We start from the raw sequence: 27,400 nt of genomic DNA, 5'->3' as shown, positions 1-27,400 counted from the left end.
TCCCATAACATGATGCTGGTACTTTAACATATGAAACTGGCAGTTTAAAGCCCTAATGGCCAAAGTAGCAGAAGTGTATACCTTCTTGCCCCATCTGTCCAAGGCTCTAGAATCTCTATCAGAAGGGGTAGGATTTTTGGCAGCAGTAGCCTTAATGCCCTTTGGACCTTGGGAAATGGTCTCAGTAGGATTCTTGAAGAGGAAATTGTTTGAGTCAGGTACTCTGTAATACCGGTCAGGTTTTCTGGGAGCTGTAGGTAAAGTGTCTGGGGACAGGCTAGATTCCAAGAAAGCATCATCTACAATGTCCAGAACAGGAGGGCCTAAAGGCCTGTGTTGAGGAAGGAGTAAGAATTCCCTAAGCCTCTTTTTGGAGTCACAGTAATCCTGGCTTTCCCAGCGGAAATGCTCCCTAAGAGTGTGTAAAATTTCACCAAAATAAAAATCTTCTGGAGGGGAAGCAGAGGGAATGGAATCCTCTGCATCAGAATCCTCATAGGTAGATAAGGGCAAATCCTGGTAATCAGAAGAAACAAAAATATCAGAATCCTGATCAGAAGAATCAGAAGGAAAATCAGTTCTAGGTCTCTTATGGGGGAAGGCTGGCTTCCCCTAATTAAAGTAATAAGGTCTTCAGCCATTCTAAGCATTTATTTTTTAGGCATATGGGCCTGATCATGTGATTTGGACGTCAGTTTTCTAGGCGTGGGTCGAGTTTTAGGCCTGGATGAAGATGGCATTGGTTTAAAATGCAAGTCTGTAGGCTTGAATACACCCTCAGAAGCTGGTGCCTGCACAGCGGCTCCGGACCCATCCAAGGTAGAGTCATCTGCAGGTTCCATAGTCGAAGAAGCATCTCGCGGCATACCGGTCTCCGAATGGGTCTCAGCAGAAGCCTGCAAATCTGAAGTAGTGGGTATCAGGGGCTGTGAAAGCGCCTGAGTACTGGCGGACTGGCGACTAGCTTAACGGAAGCGTCGGCAGTTTTGGACCTATGCGGTCTGTCTCTATCTCACACACACACACACACACACACACACACACACACACACACATGCGTGCGCACACACACACAAGAGCGCGGGCACTCACACACACACACACACACACACACAAAACCTGTTTTAATTATCGCCTTCTTAGGCTTTTATGTTTTTTCAGTGCCTATGCTTTCGCCTGCGGGACTAGTAGTGATTCCTTCTTCCCTTGAGGATCATGTACAGTTTTCCAGCTAGGAAATGGACAGACATCCTTTTCTCCCACTGTGAAGAGCTTATTACGCTCGACAAAGGCCCAAATAGTAACAGCCATATAAAGAAGAGTTTGCTTGTAAAAAGTTTTACAGTGTTCGCAGAATGTGACCTAGTAATCTTCACTGAAATAGAAAAGACGGTGCAAATGGTAGTCCTTTTTGAAAAATTTGTCTCTCACAAACAGAAAAAACCTCTCAAAACACACACATATAAAGCACAATACATCACAAAAATAAGATAATTCAGTATATGGCAGATGTAAAATGCACAAACATGGGGTGCTTATCTCCCTCTAAAACTGCCAGTAAAAATATCCTTCTGAAACTGCTAAGCAAAAGCAATGGTTTATACAAACAAGCAAGCACTCACTCAGTTTTTATGGTTGAGCTTCCTGTTGAACACTTTTGGCATTGGTAGGATAATAGCTTTGCACTGGGGACCTCTGAATGCTCTAGAGTTCAGACCAGAAGAACAGACATCCAAATGTGGTTAAGGCCATTTAACAGGAATACTTTTAGAAGCTGCCATCATTATGATGTATATTTAGGAACTCTTTCAAGTTTAATAAATTTGATCATCACTATGAAAGCATAAATCTTGAAGTTTCAGTGACAACAAGAAGGGGGGAGGTTGTATTGGTCCTGCCATAACAATACTCATATTATAACCCTTTGGCACTTTCACATGTGTTAAGCCCAAAATGATGCAGGCAATGCACACATCATCAACAGCCACACAATGCTGATTAAAAATGTCTAAGATGCTAATGACTTAACCATCAGTCAGTAAGAAAAATCACCACTGGCATCAAAACTGCATTATTAGATGTATAAATTGGGTGGTGCTGTTTCACTTCACTTAGTTCTCCAGTTCAGTTCCTGGCTGATGTGCCTTTTGTGCAAGATTAAATGCCTTTCCTTTCTTCCAACATTCCCAAAGCAAACAGGTGTGTGTGTTACAGCAATGCCAAAATGCATGTCACTGTGCATGTGATATTGTAGTGCATGCATCCTGCAACAGAGTGGCAAACCATCAAAGACCTGGGTTAGAATCCAGCCACCCAAAACTACGAATTAGGAAAACATTAAAAATCCATGACTTTATAAATACTTTACATGGTATCATCTCAGAAAAAAAAAGATAATTTCTTAAATTCAGCATCTGTGTTCTTAGGGCATAATAGCAAATCTCTGGCAAAGCAATATGACCCGTTCACAGACAACGTGCATCCAATATTCTCAGACTAGTAAACAAGGTTCCTAATTATATCTATAAATGGCAAAAAAGTCAGATCAGTATTTTTGTGGCAAATTTAGTACAGAATGTTGTAAATAAGAAAGGCTGTTTACTAGTACCCAAACTATCAGGTGCATATTATTGTCTGCAACAACTTCTTCAGTTACACTGAAAGAATACAAATCTACATCTACGTCAGCAGCTTGAAGTCTTATTTACTTACTCCTGTATTCTTTCAGATCTTTCTTCAACTTGTTCAATAAGTGTCTGTTGAAAAAAAAAAAGCATTTATTATAAAAGAAAATAATTCTGAGGATATAATATATTTACACACACAAAATTCTGGGGTTATACAACGCACAAACATTTACCTAAAGGTACAACCAAGATAAGGGATGTAATGAAAACATGTGCATGGCATATTGCGTAGACATCTGCAGTTTCTCTATATCCTTGGCACATCAGCAGTGCTGCTAAAATTCCATTAAACCCATCAAATTATGCCACTTACTAAAACCCTAAAAAATGTACACACACACACACACTACATATGTATCACAGCTCACATAAAAAACAAACCCCTAAACTAATATCAACTCTCACTTTAATATAATTAAAAACAAGAAAGCATTGACTGAAACTAGCCAATCAGAAAAAAAAAACATTGTTAGCAAAAGTACCAAAGTTCTAATGATCGAAACTAAAAAAAAAAACTAACCTGCAAATTCTGACACACACGTCATTATACTATTACAACATACCAAAACTGAAGTGTCACTACAGAAAAAAATGAATACATAAAAATAATTCAGAAACACAAAACCAGCAAGACAATCTATGCATTAAAATAAACAAAAAAGTGTGCAGACTACCTAAAGCTCCATTTAGTAGAAAGTTACAGTCAGACACAGCCCACTGATGAAAAACTAGTGCAATATAAAAACAAAGAAAAATGGATACATAGAATACATGGGGAGTATACTTATGTATAATAGCATGCACGCACACACACACACACACACACACACACACACACTATACAATTCAAATACACGTGTGTATAAAATATAAAAACATGCCCCCACAGTCTAGGTGCCTGTGCCTAGATATACACAATTGTATGTCTACATGAATATGCACTATATAGATACAGATATATGAATACATACATACATGCTATATATGTATTATACAAAGATGTACATGTATATGTAAGCAGCAATGGCTCAATACAGCATATTTTCAGTTTATACAGCCATAAACAGTACAGATCAAAGTTAATACTACTGTAGGAGCTTGCTTTATACAGCACACCTTCAAAAGCTACTATGAGAGTTTGTTATTCTTGCTGACACAGATAAATACACTATATATTCTAAAGCAAGCTAGTTATTCCTTTTTCATTCAGTCCTGAAAAATCATCAGAGACATTCTTACCAAAGTAACTATTAATGCCCAGTCAACACTCCAAACATTACGCCAAACAAAATGCAAGTAGTCTGTTTCAGCAGCCCTTTACAATGACACATCTAAGAAAAGACTGCTGAATCAGTAACACTATATGTCAGTGTTCACCACATTGGTTTGATCTTCAAAAAGGGCCCTCTCCACAGAGTACACAAGCAAATGCCTGCTTCCTAAGATCCTCTCATGGCAAACATTTCAAGCTGTTTCACTCAAGCACCAGTATCAAACTCTTCTCAGACACATGCTGTGATATCTCTGCACACAAACAGTTAGTAATGCCCAATCTCATATTCTACAGTCCTAAACTACACATAACATGTATGAGTTGTACCCACAAGAAAAAAATACAAAAGTATATAAGCTTATAAGTTCTGAATACTTATGAAGAAGTCCCTGCTCAAAGAAGCTACAGGGGTCACCCAACAGAAGGCAAAAAAACAGCATAGATAAGAAGATACCCATAAACTACCCTCTCAAAGATCACCTGACATGGTAAGTATTCATGTATCTAATACATCATACTTCAAAGGGTCGCCTGCAGCAAATATACAGTCAAGACAAATCCCAAGAAGCATCCACAAATCTCCTTAGAGAAAGGCAAAAAAACAGAGTTTTTCTGAAAGGCAAATGGACTGAAACACATAGTCCTGAAGTGTTAAAAATGTTAAAGCAAGCTATAATCCTTAAATGAACATCAAAACATCAGTGATTGCAAATGGCGTGCTCCAAGAACCAAATGCCTGCACAACAGATACTTGCATTGCCCAAATCCTTAAAAAATTCTGGAAACAAAAACTGAAAAAAAACGACAACCATGGTAGAACTTTTCTCAACTATACTGGCTAAAGGTGATGGACAGCACAATGTCAAAAGAAAGGCAGCATGCACTTTTCTCAAATTCTCTGTAAAAATGAATTTTAAGTACACCAGAACTGTTGGCATCCATATTCCCTATTCACCGCTAAACGTTCCCTCTGTGAATGTATATAACTGTCATTTCTTTTGGTTGGACCATATTTACACCTCATCTATAATACCTGTCTTATGCAGTGTACACTCCAGATTCTACTTCTTTTTATGCCTTCTTGTAAATAACAGTAAATTGTTTACATCAAACTTATGTTATGGCACTATACTGTATAATTTATTTTTAAGAATAAGGGTGATGTGCAGAGCTATAGTAACTACAGGGGGATTAAATTGATCAGTCACAGCATGAAGTTATGGGAAAGAGTAGTGGAAGCTAGGTTAAGAAAGGAGGTGATGATTAGTGATCAGCAGTATGGTTTCATGCCAGGAAAGAGCACTACAGTGCGATATTTGCTCTGAGAGTGTTGATGAAGAAGTACAGAGACGGTCAGAAGGAGTTGCATTGTGTCTTTGTGGACTTACAGAAAGCATATGATAGGGTGCCTAGAGAGGAGTTGTGGTATTGTATGAGGAAGTCGGGAGTGTCAGAGAAGTATTTAAGAGTGGTACAGGATATGCACGAGGGTAGTGTGACAGCAGTGAGGTCTGCGGTGGGAGTGACGGATGCGTTTAAGGTTGAGGTGGGATTACATCAAGGATCAGCTCCGAGTCCTTTCTTATTTGCAATGGTGATGGACGACAAGATCAGACAGGAGTCCCCGTGGACTATGATGTTTGCAGATGACATTGTGATCTGTAGTGAGAGTAGGGAACAGGTGGAGGAGACTCTGGGGAGGTGGAGATATGTTCTAGAGAGAAGAAGAATGAAGGTCAGCAGGACTAAGACAGAATATATGTGTGTGAATGAGAGGGAGGATACTGGAATGGTGAGGATGCAGGGAGTAGAGGTGGTGAAGGTGGATGAGTTTAAATACTTGGGATCAACAGTTCAGAATAATGGCGAGTGTGGAAGAGAGGTGAAGAAGAGAGTACAGGCAGGATGGAGTGGGTGGAGAAGAGTGTCAGGAGTGATTTGTGGCAGACGAGTACCAGTAAGAGTGAAAGGGAAGGTCTACAAGAGGGTAGTGAGACCAGCTATGTTATATGGGTTGGAGACAGTGGCATTGACAAAAAGGCAGGAATCAGAGCTGCATATGGCAGAGTTAAAGATGTTCAGATTTGCACTGGGTGTGACAAGGGTGGACAGGATTAGGAATAAGTATATTAGAGGGTCAGCCCAGGTTGGGAGGTTTGGAGACAAAGCCAGAGAGGCAAGATTATGTTGGTTTGGACATGTGCTGAGGAGGGATGCAGAGTATATTGGGAAAAAGATGCCAAGGATGAAGCTGCCAGGTAACAGGAAAAGAGGAAGGCCTAAGATAAGGTTTATGGATGTGGTGAGAGAGGACATGCAGGTGGTTGGTGTGACAGAGCAAGATGCAGAGGACAGGAAGAAATGGAAAGAGATGATCTGCTGCGGTGACCCCTAACGGGAGTAGTCGAAAGAAGACGACGACTATACTGTATAATTTAGTTATACCTTTGTTGTTATTTTACTGTTGTTGCTATATATATGTAGCCCAGGCTTAGCCTGCAAATGGTCAGACTTGATGAAAGCTTAACCCTAGTAAATAAAATAAAATAAAATAAATAAATAAAATAAATACTGGGATTTTGACAGAGTTGTGGATTAAAACATTTCTCATCGTGACTGTACTTCAGCAGACTAACACTTGAGCTGCCAGTTCCCGTCACCCGTTTGGAAGCTATTTATATTTTGAAAGCAGACAAAGTTAAAGAAACATTATTTTTTTTATTGCACATTTTTGTGCACCCCTGTTGCCTGCCAACCATCATCTCCTCATGATCTTGTGGCCCACTTGTTCCTTATAGGGTAACAGGTGTTCCCAGCCCTTTGCTTTCTGTGAGGTGAGAGCCAATTGTTGAGCCATAATCCTGGTAGCCATTAGGGCATTTTTAATGCAGCTTAACCTCATTTGCAAGTGGTAACATGGGTTCTGCATCACAACAGAGGGAATGTCTATGCTACTGACATAGAAGCAGGCTTGCTCCCCGACATGCCAATGGCTTGGATGGACACTCCATGTACCCCTCCACCCCAACTTCATGGTTGCATAAGTGGATGGAGGACATACACCATTATAAAGAAAATGTTTATCGTACCACCACATTTCCAGCACTTTGCAGCAATAAAATGAATGTAAATATAGCTAATAATAAAAGAGTTTTCGGAGCCTATACAAAAAAAAAATCTTTAAGTGAACATAAAAACAGCAGTGCTTGGAAATGGCATGCTCCAAGAACCAAATGTCTGCATATCAGATACTTGCATCAGCTATAGCCTTAAATTCTAGAAACAAAAACTGGAAAAAAATGTCCAGCATGGTAGAACTGTCCTCAACTATTCTGGCTAACAGGTGAGGGGGCAGCACAATGTCAAAAGAATGGAAGCATGTAGTTTTCTCAAATTCTTTGTAATAATGAATTTTAAATACAACAGAACTGCTGGCATCCCTGATTAAGCAAAAAAAGGTTTTGCATTAGTTAGTACTGTTCATGTTATGGGTGGAGGTTCAATGTTAGCGTAGAGCACATTTTTAAAGTGTGGCCTAGTCAGATCACCACTGGAGTCTAGCTCCTGTTACTCTATTCCAAATGTTATCAACAGTCCCAGTACTTTTTCCTGGGCTTTTGCCGTAAGCTCCACTTGCTGCTCCTTCCCCAGCTGATGGCACTTCATGCCAGGATAGCTGGCTGTTGTAGCTTAAGTGCTGTACTTTGCAGTTACTGTTCTGAACATCACCTGCCCACTTGGTCAGCCTTTCCAAATCCCTTCTCAGACTCATTCCCTTCCATTACCACTGCAACTATATCGATGGCATTAGACGGCCGGCAGAACCTGCTGTTTGTTCAGATATATTTTAAACAGCAGTAAAATCCTACAACTTTGAAAATAAAGTACAAAAGTACAAGAAATACGATCAATGTCAAATCTTGGTGCAATGCTATTAAAGTATTTTCTACAGGGAAATCTCCCCAAATGGAGGAGGGTGTGTGCTCAACACGTATATATATATATATATATATATATATATAGAGAGAGAGAGAGAGAGAGAGATATCTGTGTGTGTGTGTGTGTGTGTATATATATGTATGTGTATGTATATATATATATATATATATATATATATATATATATATATATATATATATATATATAACTAATAAACTTCTTTTACTGGTGAAAAAAAAATAAATATGGAATAAAACACCGAGTCCAAACTGTTAAGTGCTTTCATGCCTTTATTGATTTAAGGCACGTCTTCAGAACTACAGAACTAAATGCAAATGTATGGAATCAAAGATAAATACTGTGCATGACGCAGGAGAAACAGCTGTTTTCTGCTTTCTTTTTTTTTTTTTTTTTCCTGCTTCGGGCACAGTATTTATCTTTGATTCTGTACATTTGCATTTAGTTCTGAATAAGTGCCTTATCTCAATAAAGGCATGAAAGCGCTTAACAACAGTTTGGACTCAGTGTTTTACTCCATATTTTTTTTTCACCAGTAAAAAAAGTTTTATTAGCATTTTTCTTCATTTAAAGTAAGGTTTTAATTTTTAATATATATATATATATATATATATATATATATATATATATATATATATATATATATATATATATATATATATATATATATATATATATAAGGGTTGCCACCTTTTCAAATGCCAAAAGTGGGGCATTTTTGGTACAAACGTCAGATTTTGCCGGCAGAATCATACCCACGGCCAGTATGAAGGACAGAACTTCACTTGTTTGCCTAAATAAAAGCTTATTCTTGTAGCATTTTAGTTGCTTATTCTGTTTCTTATAACATTTAGCTGTTTCACATATAGAAAAACTGTTTTATACAACTATTACAAAAAATATAGGAAAGAATTTTGTCCTAAAATCTCTGGACATTTGCCATTTTTACAATTTTTTTGCAGGACACAACTGCTCAAAGAGGGACTGTCCCTCGCAAAGTGGGACAGGTGGTAACCCTAATATATATATATATATATATATATATATATATATATATATATATATATATATATATTACATACACACACACTGCAAGGAAACTACAGCCAGGCTAGAGTTTTCACTGAGTAATGCCTTAAACTTCCTGTAATGGAGGCAAATGGGATACATGCAAATTACCCTTAAGGACATCAAATGTTTCAGCTACATGGATTCTGCATGTCCATGACTTTTTTTTTATTTTACAAGTCTTTATGGTTACATTCAGGCCAACAAACCCAAACCCCTCTCGCTGTGGACATGGAAGTTTTGGTCTTTTTATTGCCCTCATCAGCACAGCACAGCATAAGTGGATAGTTTGGCTATATTTCTGAAACAAAGCGTTTTCAAACCCAGCTGATACCTATATAAAGATGAAGCTTCCTGCAAAATATCCCAACTAACATCCAAACCAAAAGGTACAAAAGTCAAAACAACAAATCACTCAGTAAAATCTGCAAGAAAAAAAAAACAGCCAATCTCCCATTCTCTACACACACAGATTTATATATATATATATATATATATATATATATATATATATATATATATATATATATATATAGTGTGTGTGTGTGTGTGTGTGTGTCAGTGGTCCACTTTACCAAATGCTCACTTTCTTGACAGAGTAAACTGCTATGTCTTTTTACTGAAAGTACTGCTGGGGTTTTCAAAATGAGGAATGATAAATATTTAAGTGTTGCAGGGAATATGCTTTTAGTTATGGTAAATAGCCATGTGTCTTAATGCAGAAATTTCAGCTATGCTGAAAGTTTTGGTATTAGAGATGGGAGTGTAGGTCCAATGTTTGCTGGTTAGAGTAAGGTCTTGCTACGGGGGAAGGCATACTGTTGGGGTAATATGGTGATGTTACTGAAGTGGATGCGAGTGGTACTGTTACAGAACAGGTTTTTTTTAGAAGGTAATGAGTAGGGCTGGGGTTAAGGACAGGGGCAGGGTTAGGGTTAGCACATGAGTAAGGTGGTTTTGGGGGAGGAAAAGGTAGTAAAGATGAAAATAATATAATTACTGTCTCCTTTTGCAGTCAAGCAAATGCAATGTAATGACACTGTTGCACTATACCATAGGGGAAAATACTCTGCGACTTCAGAACTGGTATATATTCCCTCTAGTCATAGTTTTGTCTCGTGTTTCCATGCAATGTAATTAAATTCGCAAAAGTTCATAATGAACCCATGGGAAACATCACACTAAACAGCTCTGTAACTAAATATTCTGCAGTAACCATCTGTAGCTTATTTGTCAAACATGCAGCAACCCAGCTCCTCACGCTATGCCCTACCACACTCGTTCTAAGGCCTTAGTGAAGTCTAACTAGACCACATCTATCAGCAGTCAATGCTGAGGAGCATTTAAAAAAAGTCAGTAATTTTGCACTGATATGATGTTCTTCATCTCCCTCAAGGGGAGAAGAATAAATAAATACAATAAAGGTCTAAGTTAAAAAAAAAAAAAAAAAAAAAAAAAAGTAGCAAACCACTTGCTACAGCTTCTGGCAAGTAACTCACTACAGTGCAAACCACACATGAAGCCCTGAAGCAAGCACTTCAGTCTTGACCTCAAAAGCAGATTAGTAGTATCGGAATGAATTTTCATACATTCAGAAATGTCTGTCTGGAAATGAATGTCAGTATTACAATACTAACAAACTGGCATCAACCAACTGCACACCCTAACACCCTGCACATGGGAAAACTACTCTCTCTGCACCACCCAAGCTATGCTAATGACCAGAAACGTACACTGACGTCTGTCTTGCAGACTCCAGATTTCTAGGACTGTGCCATTTGTTGGATGATAAAAGATTTACCTGAAGATAAAGTCAAGGAGTTGATCCACTCATATCTACAAAGCATTTACTCTCTAGACTGGAAGATCACAACAGCATAGCTTGAATGTTTCCATACTGAATGAATGGCATCCTTAATGATATTTAATGATAAGCTCTATGTGAGATGAAGGTTGTTGCTCCTCCTCCACCTCTCCCAGATGCACATTAAGGAGCTTTTATGGGAAAGGAAAAGGGGCCAAAGGCCAGGCCACAGACCATCACATGAACCTTAAGTATTTTTTTTTTTTTTGTTAAGCAGGCCATCCAGGGAAGCTGCAGGATGAGAAAGAGTCACTGTCCTTACCTTTACGGGAGACAACAGTCTCTGAGTCCTCAAAATCCTCACATAATCCTAAGCTGGAGAGAGTCCCCTACACCCTACCAACTCCAGGAACAAGCCTGTGTTGAGATAAGCATGTGATGGGAAAGTAAAGAAAGTAAATGAAGTTTGGCAACACAAATCTAGCACTCCAGACTACTCCTGATAATGCCAATCCTGGGACAAGTGAAGCATGTGTAAGACCAACTACTAACATCAGGCCATGTTTCTTAAAGCTGCAATTTTGCATCCACAATTCATGTTTCCAGCAGATACAAACATTTAATCCAGGCCCTGAACTGTAAGCCCTGATGTGGGAATAACCAGTGCCCCCCCCCCCCCCCCCCCAAAAAAAAAAAAAAAAAAAAAAAAAAACTTAGGCCAAATAACCCTACAGGGCCTGGAATAAGACTAACAGCAGAATCTCTTTGGTCTCTGTACCACTAACTCATGTCCTGGTAATTCAGTCAGGCACCTGTGATTAGGCTGCTCAGGAGTGAGCTGCTGCTGATTTACCCTAGGAATGGGAGATGTCCATACCCCAAAATGCACAGGGGCCTGTGCTGAGGCAGTAAAAGAAAATCTCTGAGCCTTTTACTGGATTCTGAATAATCCTGGCTCTCCCAATGGAAATGCTCCCTCATGGTGTGCAGGGTTTCCCCAAAAGAATAATCCACAGGTGAAGAGGCTGAAGGTATAGATTCTTCTGCATCAGAATCCTCATAGGGAGGGAGAGAGTATCCCTGATCAGAAGAGGAATCAGGGGAAATAGAAACCTGGTCAGAGGAATCATAGTCAGTGTCTTGCCTAGGCCTTTTATCAGGAAGGGGATGGGAACCCCTGATCAAAGTAATTAAATCTTCGGCCATTTTAAGCATCAGTTTCTTTGGCATGGATGACTGTCCTGGAGGATGCTGTACTTGTTTTCTTGTCTTTAATGGTGATTTTGACTTTGCCTTGGCTGCTGCTGAGGACTTAATAGTAAGCTGTGAAGGTCTGAAAACACCCTCAGAAGCTGAGCTTGCACAGCGGCTCCGGACCCATCTGAGGAAATCGTTTCCGCAGGCCCAATACCTTGAGTTTCCAGAGGCCTAGGTGTCTCCACGTGGGAGTTGGATACAGCCTGTGGCTCTGAGGTAGGGGGTGTCAGGGGCTGCGAAAGTGCCTCACTGAGAATTGGCGGCTGGCCTAGAAGGGGCTTCGTCATCGGTTTTGTACCTCGGATGCCTGTCCTTTTCCTTGTCTTTGCGTGCTTTATGAATTCTGGTCGTCGGTTGTTCCAACGGCATTATATAGTTAAACCTCCGGCCAAAGTAATGTGAAGCAAACTCAGACCGACGGTTAATAGTGCGTTTGTTGAATCTACCACAAAATCGACAACTAGTGACGTCGTGTTCAGGGCCTAGGCAAGGAATACAGTAAGAGTGAAAGTCCTTATGAGGTATTTGCTTCCCACAAGAAATACAATTGTTAACTTTTACTGACATCGGTCTGAAGCAAGAAAAGTTTCAACGGGTACTTAGCTTTATTGAAGACTTCGGTTCTGAAACTCGATTTCGAAAATCTCAGGAGTCGGCCGACTGGCACTTGCGAACTGCTTTTGCTTCGGGCACCCCGCAGCAAGAAAGACTGAAGAAAATGGCGTTGGTTGCATATTTTATACCCGTGGCGCACTGATGTCAGGGAAGAGGCGACAGCAACCGACGCCGGACCTAGACTTTGGAACTCTGGCCGACTGCGGGTAGCCTGCCAGCAGGATAATCAGAGTGTAATGACTGCAACAGTGAAACATGATGAACATCTTGGCTGGTAGTACACATCCAAAGTATGAAAGGCCTTTTCCCCAATACATCGCACTACCAGGCAGAATACAGGGAAGAAAATGTGGAATAATCAGTGTCCTGTATAGAGTATAAAGCATTAAATGATGATGAGCTAACTACAGGGAGGTACATATCATGGGGTGTATTCTCTTCTACAGCACAGGATCTCAGACTCTGTCACAATCAGCCAAAATCAAGCTACAGAAAAATCCTCAGACTTTTCTATATAACAGAACACACTTTAAATCTCCCAGTGTTTAAATAAATACAGTGCACGACACAGAAGTAGACATCCCCTATACAACACACACACAAAGTTAGACAAAACTTAACATGGAATTGCTTTATTGCTGATTTGCAACAAAGTGTACATTCATCAGTTATTACCTTTTTACATTTTCCTGATGTCACATATAACAACAATGTAGAATATTTCATGTTTTAAGTACATAACCTTTTCATACAAATTTGTTTCTTATGAAACAAGCCCAAAAGAACCATAGGAGGGTGATCTCACACTTTATGAAATTAAGTAAACAAACCTATGTTAAAGCGCGTATATGTTTGAAAGTAAAGAGATACAATGCTTACCTGAAATGCTTCAAATGTAACCATCAGGAATTATATTACTTCAAGGAGCCTTATAAGAAGACACATACCTTTAGATTCAATTCACATTATTCCTTAATATGAGTGGAAACTGTAAAGGTGCAATGTGCTCCATTCGTGCATACCACTGAGGAACAAGACTTGGAGGGATTTAATACTTTTATTTTTCTTGAACAGGAGAAAAAGAAAATATCAGAAGTAATAACGAAGTTCAGGAATTGTTGTGAGACTAAGAACTTGACATTTATTCAACAAGTGTTCTTAAAAGCTACAGATGAGTGCAAAGTAAGTGAAAACCGGTACATAATTAAAAGGATTAACTTGGAGGAATCATTGTACAGAATTTTCAAGTCAAATAAAAAAGAAAAAAAAACAACAACATGAGGGTGAATTACATCAATAAAGAATAGGAAAAAGCCAAATGACAATGCACTGTAACATGGATGGAGACAAAATAAAAGCTTGTGTAACTGAAATTCAAGTCTCACATACTACTAGGTATGGCTATAGGAGTGTGAGGTACTGGCAGTTATATATGGAGAAGTAGGGCAATGAATATGTAACATATGCCAGTAAAGCTAGCTGGAGTTTTATAAAGACTTTACGTCATTTGTTTATAAAAACTGATTTGTACAGATGTTTCTGTTGAAAAATGTATTTGTAAAGCTGCTTGTGTTAAAAATGTACCAACAATGTGTCCTGCTGGACAGAAAAAGAAATACACTTGTATGGCACACTGTATTTTAAATACTGAAATTAATATTCTAACAGAGGATACTGGAAGAAAAGAGGTTAATCTCAGTCCACCTAACTTTGAAAAAAATAGTATGAAATTAAATTACTTAATTGTAACTTGTTAAACTTACTGCTTTGATTCTCCTACTAAACTTCTTAACAATTCTTCTATAATTTTGCCACTTTGATCCTATCTACCTCCTCTATTCCTACCACTCTTTTTATTGCCTCAGTTTCTGGGATCTCTTACTTGCACTGCAATTTGGTTACCTATTTTAACCTTTATTGCTTACACCATTTATTGTGCTTAGTATATCTTACTTTACTCCTGTTAATTTTTACTTGCAAACCTTGTACTGGAATAATGTACTTGCATAATTTTCACTGTTGAATATTTTATTTATATAATCTGTATTGTGTGGTACAGGTTATAATACCATTGGTATTAGTATTAATTTCACTCAGTATAATTGGGTGCCCATGTAACAGCCTTACAGTAACTGGCTTTGGATTGTCTAGTGGCAGTGCATCTACCTTATAGTCTGGGTAGAAGGGGGCATAGCTAGTAAGTCTGTGCCACCTTTTCCAGGTGTGTGTGTGTGTGTGTGTGTGTGTGTGTGTGTGTGTGTGTGTGTGTAAATCAAATCTCAAAGATTGTATGTGTCGGCTGCTTGGAGCAGAGGCACAAAGCACTGGTTTCACATAGAGGGTGCTGGAGGACTTGGCTTGGACACTCGGCTGAGGATTCAACTCTACAGTTGTGCCAGTGGAGTCTCATTGGAGCCTGAGAGAGAGAAAGAGAGAAATCCAGACCCCAGATTGTGCGTGCTCCCTGTGTGCTCTTAAAAGAAATTGTGCTTGATGCAGAGAGCTGCATCTGGAAATACTGTGTGAATATATTCCTGTTCCAAGTGAATGTCCCTTTTCTGGTGTCAGTGGTGAAGATTCAGGCTCCTTGATTACTGGCCCAGAGAGGGGAAGTCACAATAGGTATGAGAATAAGAACTGTGACGTCTTTAAACATTTGTAGAATCTTTAGTAGACAAATATATTTAGCAAAGATGTGTAAAAGGTAAACAAGTGTATTCAAATGATGTGCACGTTGCTGAACAAAGTACAAAAATGAGCTGTTTGTTGGTACTATCAAAATCAACAACTAATACAGCAAAGTCTTAAAATGCATAAGAGACAAAATTGCAAATCAAGAGTGCAAGTCAGATTGTTGGCAAGAAATACTGAAAATGAATAAGCAAACTTGTTAAATTTCAAATGGAAAAAAGTACAGAATGTAATAGGTTGCAGATACTTTAAAAGCTATAGGATCAGAATTTTCAGAAATAGTGCAGCCTTACTAAGTTTAACGTTACTGGCTGCCAAAAAGCAATTACTAGAAAAACGAAATCAAAATGTAAACCTACTGTAACTGAAACACTGGATATTGTAAAGGTGCTAAAAGAACTGGAGGTGGAATTTTAGAAAAAGAGAAGAATTAAATTTCACAGAAATAAATTAAATTTGTGAAAAATGAAAATTATGTACTTACCACAACTATACATTCATGTTGTTTGTTTCCATCTGGTTTAGCCTGTAGGTTATTGGATCACAGACGAGCCATTTTCAAAAGGCCTCAGCTCCCCGAACTTTGCTCTTCTACCCAGAATGTGTATCACTGACATACTAACCTCAGATCGAGTTTGCCTCTCCCCAAAGAATTTTCACTGCTGACTCCAACAACCTGACACAAGGACCCCCAGACAAAAGGAGGAAAACAACAGCTTCCATGACTCAGTCAACCAAGGATCTAAGGGAACATAATACAGGAAAGGCAGGTGGCAGCATGGCTGAAATGAATGAAAAGAGAGAACACAGCTCTCTCGTTGTATTAAGTACATACCTTTCATATCGGATGTGGTCTTTTCTATCTGCATTCAGCCTGTGGTACACAGTCCCCAGCCACACTAAACACTCTATGGAGGCCCAAGGAAGGCATATTCTGCAATATGGTGGAACCAAAAGAGGCTCTAGAACTTAACTGTATATCCAACTTGTAGTGGGACACAAAGGTTTGAGGAACCACACAAACAGCAGCAGCACAAATGTTATCTATAGCTGCTCTTGAGAGGAAGGCTGAAGCAGTAGCCATAGCTCTAGTAGAATGACCCTTTGGTTTGCAAGGCAAATCCTTCCCTTTCAAATTGTGTGTGTGTTGTCTTTCGACTTTTCCCCAGTTAGGGGTCGCCACAGTGGAACTCCGGTCTGCTAATGATTGGCAGTAGATTTTCATGAACGCCTAAGTGCCAGCTCGACGTTCAACCTTCAACTAAAGGCATGCCCATTTACGCATGTCTTTCGAACGCCCACCCAACCACAGGGAGGACATGCAGACTCCACACAGAAGGCACTCCCCGCACTCCAGATGGGAATTGAACGGAAGAACCTCTTGCTGTGAGGCAACAATGTTACTGCTGCACCACCGCAGAAGTCTAATTGTATACAGATAAAATGGAATCAGAGAGCCACTTACATTAGGCTAAAGATACTGGCTTTCCCAACTGGGCTTTAGAGAAATAGATAAACAACTGATTACACTTTCTGAAGTACTTGGTCTTATCCAGATAAAATCTCAACTGCCTGTGTACACTGACACAATGAAGCAAATATTCTCCTTTATTAGAAAATTTGGGTAAAAACACTGATATGTGAACGGCCTGATCTTAACTTGTTCTCCACAGCCACTTTAGGTAAAAAAAAAAAAAAAGCAGGATCTATTTTAAGAAACACCCTGTCTTTATGAAAGACCAGATATGGAGGTACCGAAGATAAAACCTGCAATTTGACACACGCCCAGCCAAAGTAACAGCCACCAAGAACTGAGCCTTCCAAGACAAATGTTTCAAATAAACCACTGCTGACGATTCAAAAGGAGTTCAAGCTAGCACTTGGAAGTATAAAAGGCAAATCCCTACAGAAGAACAGGGTCCTGCACAGGAGGTCACAATAAAAAAGTTCCCTTGAGTAAAACCTTTGAAAACGTTAAAGCTGCTGTTAAGCACATAATCGTTATCAATGTGAAAATTAGAAAACACTATCAATTGTACCCCAACACCTTAAGACCCTTAGAATTAGCTCGAAGGGTATGTTAGCATATAATCTGTAAGTCGATAGCTTTTGAGAAGAGGGCAACATGTGGATCACTCTGTCTGAAAGCTTGGGATCTCTGTCTATCAAGAGAATTGGAGGAACCATGCAGTTAACTTCGGAATCTGAAGATCAGGTGGGTCCAAGCATGCAGGATGGAAAATCAGTTCCAGAATGGGATCCAGAACCCAGGGAGGGTACTTCAGAAGAGGACACTGAAAGGGGACCACACCTGTCAGGTCCATAGGGGAAAAGTAAGGATTACAGTCACTCTGCAATAGGCAGCCTTTTGGAGGAACCTTACTATTAACAGAATCAGAGAATACACCTAGAGGAGACCCCAGGGCCAAACATACAGAAGAGTGTCCATGGATGGCTAACCCTGTGGGGTAGTTAAGGGCATAATAACTGCTGCACTTGGTGTTGGATAGGGAAGCAAACAGATCATAACACAGAGTGCCCCAGAGCTGAAAAATCTAAGCAGGAACCCACAGATTTAGGGAACTATTCATGAGGAAGAATGTAACTACTCAGACTGTCTCTTAATATGTTAGACTTCCTCAAGATGTGTGCTGCTATTAGAAACCATTGAGATGAAGTCAACCACTCTAAACCCTCCCACCAAAGAGGGTATGATCAGGTTGTTCTCTGTTTGTTCAGATAACAGATGACAGACATTGCCGATCTGTATTGAGATCACAAAAGAAAAGGTCCTGAAAATACCGCAACATGAGGAAGATCTTCCTCATCTCCAAGACACAGAGGTGAAGACTGGCCTTGGTTGTCGACCAGGTCCTCTGGATCGTCTTCCCTTTAAAACTCCCCCAACCTCACCTGAGAAGGGAGGCATCGAATGTGACCATACCTTGTGGGGGAGGAAGAACAAAAGGTCTCCCAGCTGACATCAGGGGGGAAACTCCAACCACCACTTGATTTGACTCTGGTAGATTTGTGTCAGTATTATAGGAATATCCATGGGATGAGTCAAGTAGGACCACTGCATCACTCGTGTCCACTGTAGAATCCTTGTGAGGGGAACTAAACAGATTGCTAACACCCATGTGACCTGGAGATTTTCTGTAAGACAGTAAAGAGGTGGCCTGAAAGTGAAGGGTAGCAAATGTTTCTGAGTGATGGGAGTTTTGCAGTCAGAGACCATTTTCAACGGACATCCTAGGAATGTCAACACTTGTACTGGTTGAAAACTGGACTTCTGATGGTTTATGGTGATTCCCAAGGAATGGCAGAATTGGAGCAAAGAGTCCCTGGCCCAAATTAATGATGCCCTTGTGAAGGCAATGAGAAGACCACTGTCCAAGTATGGGAAGACCTGGAACCCCTGCAGCCCTCTGAATTGGTAATGATTGGCTCCCAGCTGAAAACACAGAAACCTCCTGGACCACCTCATTATCTTTATATGATGGTAGACTTCCTTGAGGTTAATCAAGCACATCCAATGACCCTTCCTCAAGACAGGCAGAATGGGCTGCAACATCACCATCTGGAACTTGGTCTGTTTTACAAAGTAAATTAATTTGCTCAAATCCAAGATTAACCTAAGGTCCTTGTTCTTCTTTGGAACAAAAAAGAATCTGGAATAGACCTCGGAACTACACTGATCTGGTGGGACCTCATAAATTATTTGATTTTCTGAAAGCTTTTGGACTTTGACAGCTGCTTCCCTTCTCTGACAGGGTGACACATCTGCAAGGTGTTTGACATTCTCTTTTTTGGGAAAATAAAAATGGAATCATGTAGCTTCTGGATATGCTTTTTAACATCCATGTCTCTGAGGTGATGGCATATCAAGCTTCTTGGCGTAGAGCCAAATGACCCCCAACTGCCTCTAGAGCCAGGCAGTCAGGCAACCCTTCAAATGCACTGTAAAAGCCTCCCACAGAAAACTCAGTGGAAGCCCTGAATCTGAGGATCACCTCTGCTGTGCAAGTGGTGCCCATTTTGGTTATCCCCATTGGATGCCCCATGCCGTGGGGGGAGGGGGGTCCTTCTACACCAGCATTCAGAAAAGACTGCTGTGCTTTTCTAAAGAAGAGGCATCCCCCTTCTGATTCCTGGAGAAGGCTCATTGAGGGGTAGTAAAATGCACTCCCATGGCAGACAGCATCTTTCCATCCTACTTGCTCCAGGTCAAGGTATGAAGAGTGACAGCCATCATATGGGGCATTAACAAAAGACTCCTTGAAGCAATCTGCAAAGTTACACAGTCTCATCTAAGCATAGCAACACATGCCAATGCCAGTGCCAGCAGACCAGGATGTGCCATCAGCTGCATTAGAGCGCAGACAGATGGGCACATTAGCAATAGACTACAATGTGGACAATAGTCTCTACACAATCGTTTCAGACTCTGGAGTCTAATGTGTCTTAACCGTTCAACACCTGAGTCACAATGTCTCTTTAAAGTCTCGTGAAGTGGTCAAGGTAATTTAAAGCTCTCAGCACAAATGTGGCTGATGAGTAGGTACCCCAACGTGTACAATGCCCTAGATTAGATTCCCTATTAGGGGGATGGACCAATAAAATCTCTTCCAAGATGTCCTTTTTGGTGGCTGCTGCCATCACAACAGCATCAATGGCAGGACCCTTAAGCCAGTGTTCACAATTCTTGGTATTGGTCAAGACTATCGGGCTTCTTGGGAACTGGTTCCACCATATCAGGCTCTCTGAGACACCAGCTCAATGAGTGTGTCTGGAGGAGGAACCACCCAGGATATGGATGAGCCCACCATGAAAGCATTAAGAACACTGACTTCTCCAGAGATTAGGCTTTGGCAGTCCAACATCTGTGCTGGTGAAACAGCTCCATAAGGTCAACAAAAGAGGAGTCTTCCCAGGGGGATTTTGGGGATCCCTCTCCTTCACAAAGGTCAATATCCCCAGCGAGGGATTCCTCTGGGGAATCCAGGTGCCTCCTCTTGCCAGGACCTTCCCATCCAGGGGAGAAGCAGAAAAGACCAGGGGGCCTTGGATGCAGGGTGGCCTGGAGGTTAGTTGGAGTGTTTGGTCCCACAGCAGGCTGATGAGATTCCACAGACAGAGACAACAAGAGAGGAGGGATGTCGGTTGATGCCATCCACTCAGTGTACCAGTGGGAGAACATCCTCTCTATGATGTCTAAGGCATGGGGCTGAAGCTGGCCACTTGGAGTGAGCTCCCCTGGGATCCAAAAACTCCAAGCACATGTTAAACTCCAGAGTACTCCTGCCTGCCTCAACACCAAGACAGCAGCCACGTTGTAAAGAGTCGAATGACTGAAAGGAAAAGAATCTGAAATCCCAAAGTATTGAACCTGGCCTGGCAACCTGGCCCTAAAGGGCTGGGTCCAAGGCTCACTCAGCTTTGCGACATTCGGAGTCCAGAAGGCCAAGGCAGGGGTGGGAGCCAAAATTAACCAAGCTGTCTGATCCTAACCTATTGGTGCCAAGGCAACTAGCCTTGGAAACCCCATTGCCATCAGGCCCGCGATAAAACAAATTTGATGGAGTCAAAGCATTTGGTCTAGGACCTGAGCCCAGAGGGACTAGATCTAACTGCATCTGAGCTTACACAAAGGACCACATCAGCTGCTGCAACTCAGCAGGTCTCAAATTCCGGACCAATCGGGATGGGGAAGCTACTGAGGTGGCCTGCTTACAGAAGGATTCAAGAATGGGCCTGAACCAGAGAAGCTCAGATCTGGGGCAGAGACAATCAGGATTCCAGAGAAAACTCTCAGGAACTAGGGGGAAGAAAGGTGACTGAACCCTGCACAAGGGAGCCTCCTTGACAAAAAAGGGCTACAGACACTAAGCATCAAGGAGGGCGCCTTCCCCTCAGTCAGTGTTATGGGAGAAAGGTTCTGAGGTGTAGAATCTGACAGTGATGTCAAGACAGTCAGAAGGACTGAAGACCTTGGAATCTTTGGATCTGGCTGGCTACAGGTAGGGGGAGATGCTCATTTATGGTCTCCCTTAGAGGTTTTGGGGTTTGTAGTTGCCTTCTGACCTTGATCATCCTTGTCATGTTTGCTGGCTGGAGTAGAAGAGGAAGAAGCCTCCTTGGTTGGAAAATCCCTTTCAGTATCAGCTTGGCCCTCCCTTTTGTTAATGGCCCTGGAGCAGAAGCTATCGCAAATGGCGCACAGTCTCCAAGTGTGTGGTTCTGAGGCAGTAGACACACCAATCATGTGAGTCTTGACAGGGAAGTTAATGGCCACACACCACACCTGTAAATCCTTTCTCCATATGTTCAACAAATGAAGAAAACACAACGTAACTAAAACAACAAAAGTCTATAACACAACTACAGTAAAGAACACACCACACACTAGAAGGCGGGAAAAGCCTGACAGCCATAAAATAACACAACCACCTACCCCTAACCACTACACTACCTAAATACAAGACAAAAAATACAAAAACATAGTAAGTATCAACCATCCTATGTTATAAAAATGCCAGAGGAGAAACAGGGTAAAAATACACTAAATTACAAAGGAAAGGATACAACCCCAACAGTACGCGAGATAAAGCTGCTATAGTGGAAGGCAGTAAACATCATCTGGGATTAGTCTGTCAGTGCTAGGCATTATGTGTAGTGGAGGCAGAGCTCGGGGAGCTGAAGTCTTTTGGAAATGGCTGGTCTTGGATTAGAGTCAGATCCAATAAATTACAGGGTTAACCCAGACAGAAAACAACATCGGAACAATATATGCAGAATAAAGTTGAGGCAGAGGAGTGCTGTTTAAGAGAAGGCAGGGACTGAGTAACTTGTGTAATGTTGGAAGGACTGAAAATTATTAGGGAGATGTATACTGCACAACAATATAAGTGGAAACTGTTGCAGTGTCTTTCTTTTTTATTAATATATGTATACCAAAATTACTGATTAAAATATGATGACAAAGATATTTTGAAATTTCCTGGGTTAAAACTACTAAACAGCAGTGTACATATCGTTAACATTTTTCTGGCCACAATGTGAACCCCAGAGAGTCAAAAAACACTGACATGAATTTAAAATATGGATAAGATTTTATTTCAAACCATAGCTCAAAAAGAAGTTATTTCCCTTAGTGTTCAGGGTCAATTAACTTATGAGAAGCTAATACAAAATGTGAAAGCAAATGGTACTTCCAAACTTCCAAAGTATTTCTGAGTTAATTTGACTTCACTGTCTGCTGGTCATCAGCTCCTCTCAGCCAACTGGCTCTTCCACTTCCTCATAACAGACTGTGAGAGTAAACCAAGAGGGGCCATCATGAAAGCAGTCATCAGGTGTGGTTTAGAGTTTTTTTTTTTTATCTGAATCACTATCTCCCTGCTTTCACCATGCAGCAACTTTGGATTGAATGAGCAGTGGGCTTCAGCTTTGAACCATCACTTGTGCAAGAGGCTGATATCAGTAATATATCCTACCCACCCATGTGGAGAATGCTTGGATTTTTCCCCAGTATCTGTCTCTCTTGCCCTCTGTCTCTCCTTCAGAACTTTTGCCAAGTACTTCTTGCTGATCTAGCTCAGGCATAGCCCTCTGCTAAATTTTATATTTAATCTAGTAATCTGTTTTCAAAGAATATCAATATTTCCCTCAAGAACACATATAATTGTGAAATTTGTGAAATTTCATGGTCCCCACACTGGATCTGCATTAAATACATGCACACTTTCATTCTTATTGAGCAGTAATCTTTTGATTTTGGAACCAGGAAATGCTGGACCTGTTTATAATCCAGTCACTCTGTGACACAGATGTCAAACTTTTCTACAGTTCCACAAACAAATTAATATTTAGGCACACACTCCAGATGATTAGGATCTTGTTTCCACAAATAAGGAAACATGGAAACCTGGTTTGCAAATGGAAGTCTATTGGCTTATCAACATAAAGAAACGGAAAGTCCACACTTTCAAATGTAAAGTTAGGCCAGACATACTAATATACTATAGAAAATTTACTTCCGCACTGGAAAAGTGATCTAACATTTTGCTTACTTGCCGTATGCCAACAGCTAAAGCAACAGTAGACTGAAAAGTGTTAGACTCATGTCTTACTTCTCTGGAAATGCTTGCAGGAGTACCCAATGACAATCTGCACGTACAGCTTACCAGTCGGTGTCACCATGGTTTCTTCTTGTTTCAGATGAGAAGAGCTCTAGCTCTTCTATTTGCTGGTTATAACCCTTCCCCTCCATCCCATAGATATTCTAGTGGCTTTCCTCTGAATTCCTTTCAGCAACCTAATATCCCTTCCCCTTCTATTGCCTTCAAAAACTGCACACAGTACTCCATATGTGGTCTGACCACGGTCCTGCACACTACCTCCTTACGTCTGCAGCCTGTGACCCAGAAGGCTACATCCTAGCATTCTGTTTGCTATTCTCACTGCCCTTTTAATCTGTTAGTACTCTTTGAATCTAGATATGATCAATGCCACCAGATCATTTTCATGCCCTGCTACCACCAGTTCCACTCCTCCAACAGATACTTCATACTAAGTGATGTGTCAAGTGAAGCACTACATCTGTTTACAATGAACCTCAATTGCCACACTTTTGTCCACCTGATCAGCCTTTCCAAATCCTTCCCTCAAGTCTACAACCCATGGTCCACTGCTGCACTTGTTTGTGTCATCAGCAAAGAGCATCATCCTGTTTTCTGTTCTCTCTCTGAGACACACTAAAGGGTAATGGACATAAAACAGACTCCTGTAGTACCCCACATGTCATTTTCCTAATTCCTGACACTACAGCTTTCTGTGTACTGTCATTCAAGAATGCAGTATTCCAGCTCCTCAGTCTTGGTCCAACCCCATGTGTTAACAAGTTAAAGGCCTTGAAAAATCCAACTAGACCATGTTTACTGATGGTCCCATCAAGATCATACCAGTGTCAAATCATAAGTCTGGATTGAACCTCTGCTGGTTGCTGTCCTGGAGACTGTTATGCTCTAGAAATTTTATGAGCCTGCCTATCAGGACTCACGACTTTCTTGTCATTGCTATTAAGTTAAAAGACTTGTAATTCCTTGGATCTTTCCTGATCACCTCCTTGCACTCATGGTCCACACTTGCTGTCTTCCATTCCTCAGGTACTTCTACATTATAGTGGTATATTGAAAACCTACTTCTGGGGTATACCAGACAACTGGCTTACACTCCCCAAGGGCAATCATTCTACCTCCTCCACCTTTAATTAGTAGACACCAGGGTATTCTCCCCATTCTTTCCTCCCTTCCTCCAAGCAAGGCTCCCTCTTCTTGCTTTTCTTTGCAAAGAACAAAATGTATTCTTTTAGCATCTCTACTTTTCCCACAATGATCACTCTCCTACGTTTGCTCAGCTGGCCAGTTCCATCCCAGCCTTTTTGCTGTGTATCTTAAAGCCTTTCTTCCCTTCTATACCTTTTGTGAACACCCTTTTCAGTTTTAGCCATTGTTGTGTTCACCATTTGTATTATATTTCCATTGGCCTCCCTCCATTCCTCCCAGTAACGCCTTTTCACCTCTTACAAGCCTTATACTTCATTCTAACTACTAGCCTCACATTTCAATGTAGTCAGATCGATCTTCTCTTTTGGCTTCTTCCTTACACTTCCTGCCACAACCCATGTGTAGCTCAGAATATGTGCTACAGCTTTAAGAAGCTTTCCAGTCATCAGGCACGTGCATATAATTACTAAGCACATACAAGCAAGAGTGCCATTTTGTAGTGAACAGCCAAGATGTAAGCATGCATGTGTGTAGTAGTCCAGTCAGTTTGTTTAAGTTTAATGTTCCTGCTATTCATCCTGATGTGTTCATGTGTAATAAACTACTTGAACACGCAGCTTCATAGTCTTATTCAAGTACACAAGACGAGTGACATGGTGTCAGAAGTGGGATCCAGAGTCAAAAGCATGAGATGTACAGTTAAAGTTGGAGGAATATACAGTAGTGGAGCATCCCTACTGCTCAAACCAGTCGCAAACAGGTCAGAAACGAATTTCAGGTACTAAAACTCACTTAAATGATTTTTTAGTCAATCAATATAAAACAAAGTACTCAGACTGCTCAAAACAAATTTCTAATTAAACGAAATGTCCGAAACTGCAACATATTGATAAAATATTCAAAATAATAACGAAAACTTTTGAAAAAATATCCAAATTGAATAAAATGTATAAAAAAGGGAAAACAACCATATTTTTGCTATGTGCTACTTTTCTGCATTAACTAAAGCTATTTGAAGTTTCCAAAATGTGCAAAGTGTTGGCAATTGTGTACAGTATTACAGTACAGTTATTTCGCAGAGCACAGTCATTATGAAGAGATTTTGTGCATTTGAATATTATTACAAGTACCTGGTGTGTGTGCCTGTTCGTACATAATTACAAGGGCCAATATTTGCATTGTGTTCAAATATAATTTGTTTGCATGGCAGAAAGATTTTGCAGACAAAGTCCGCTTGTGTTTGACAATATTGCTGAAAATTGGAGAGTGTTTGAGCATGAGTATATTTTCATACAGGCTGGTTTCCCTGACAAAGACACATGTACAAAGGTATTTATTCACTTAATTTAGCTGGTTTAGAAGCCAATGAAAGAGAGCATTCATTTGTGTATGCACCTGCTGTGTATGCAGGGGAGGGGAAAACCAATTTAGAGTGGTACCAGCTGAAATGCAGGAAAACCTTGAGTGTTTAAAACGTAGATTTAGAGAAATGTGTAACCCCCCAAATTAATATTACAATGGAAAGGCACTTATTTTACACAATGGATTAAAGGTCTGGTGAAACATTTGCAGCATATATAATTGATTTGAGAAACAAGGCAAACACCGTGCAGAGCTGGTGATTTCAGAGATGAATTGATAAAAGACAGGCTTGTGTGTGGTATTAAAGATGATACAGTATGAAAGATTTTTCTTTGAGACAGTGATTTAGCTTTGAATAAGGCCACTGAGATTTGTCAGATATATGAGCTCACGAAAAGCACACAAATATGCTTAAAAATTAGAAAAGCATGCACATGGCTCCTTTGACTACTAATGTTGATAGTATGCAGCATGAAGTTAAAAGATATAACCTAAGGGCATGGCCACACCCTGGGCCTCCCTAGCAAAATCTGTAGCAGTTTCAGTGAAACCCAAAGCCTTTCTAGCAAGTTCCAGGGCATGCTCAGTAAAGCACAGGAGTTACACAGCAAAACCTGTAGCTAGCCTTATAGTCAACTGTCGTAATTGTAGATGTAATCATAACCTTAACAAGAAAATTGCTTATCTTTTGGTCAGCAGTGCCATAAATGTAAAAAGTGGACTTATTTCAAAATACTTTGTAAATCAAGAGGCTCATTCTAAAAACAGAGCATTTAAAGAAACAAGTTGATCAACTAGAAAGCTGTGACCCTACTTTTTATGTTGATGGTGTGCCTGTGCTTGGTGAAACAGTCAATGCAATATATTTGTGGGCAAATATAGAAGTATTTTGTACTGTTCTAATGAATGGGAGACCCATAGAGCTCAAAGTTGATTCTGGTTTAAAGTACAATGTTATATCAGCAGAAATGTTAGCCAAAGTAAGTGCGGGTGAGAAGCCTGATCTGGCAAAATGTGCGAAGTTTGTTGCTTATGGTGGTGAAGAAATTCAAACCGAAGGCTCGGTACTGCTTTCATGTTACCCTGCTGGGAACAGCTATGAGTTGCAGTTTTAAGTAGTCAAAAGACACGTGCAGTCATTATTAGGCCTCAGAGACAGTTTGAAAATGGGACTGCTTTCATTTAATAAGGAAATCCACCATGTAACCTTGAATTAGCTCAGATTTCATCCAGACTATTTTTTCTGACTATGTTGATCTTTTTGAAGACAAACTAGGCAAACTCCCAGTTGTGTACTCCATGAAGATAGACCCAGAGGTAAGCCCAGTCATCAGACCAGCACGGAAAGTTCCAGCAGCTATGCAGAACAGAGTCAAGACTGTGCTGCACAGAATGGTGA

The 27,400-nt window shown here is 40.4% G+C and overlaps 1 protein-coding gene across 1 annotated transcript in view; it reads right to left on the bottom strand.

Annotated features, from left to right (window-relative positions):
• COG3 (component of oligomeric golgi complex 3) overlaps nucleotides 1-27,400 on the bottom strand; it is a 1,722,808-nt gene that overhangs the window by 1,044,539 nt on the left and 650,869 nt on the right. The window contains exon 9 of the mRNA XM_044072049.1: nucleotides 2,713-2,756. Coding sequence (XP_043927984.1) covers nucleotides 2,713-2,756 — 44 coding nt within the window. The remainder of the gene's footprint in view (nucleotides 1-2,712; nucleotides 2,757-27,400) is intronic.

Source organism: Protopterus annectens, chromosome 5.part0 (assembly GCF_019279795.1).
Source record: "Protopterus annectens isolate FY-2018-M chromosome 5.part0, PAN1.0, whole genome shotgun sequence".
Lineage (NCBI taxonomy): Eukaryota > Metazoa > Chordata > Ceratodontiformes > Protopteridae > Protopterus > Protopterus annectens.
This window is presented reverse-complemented; position numbering and strand designations above follow the sequence as displayed.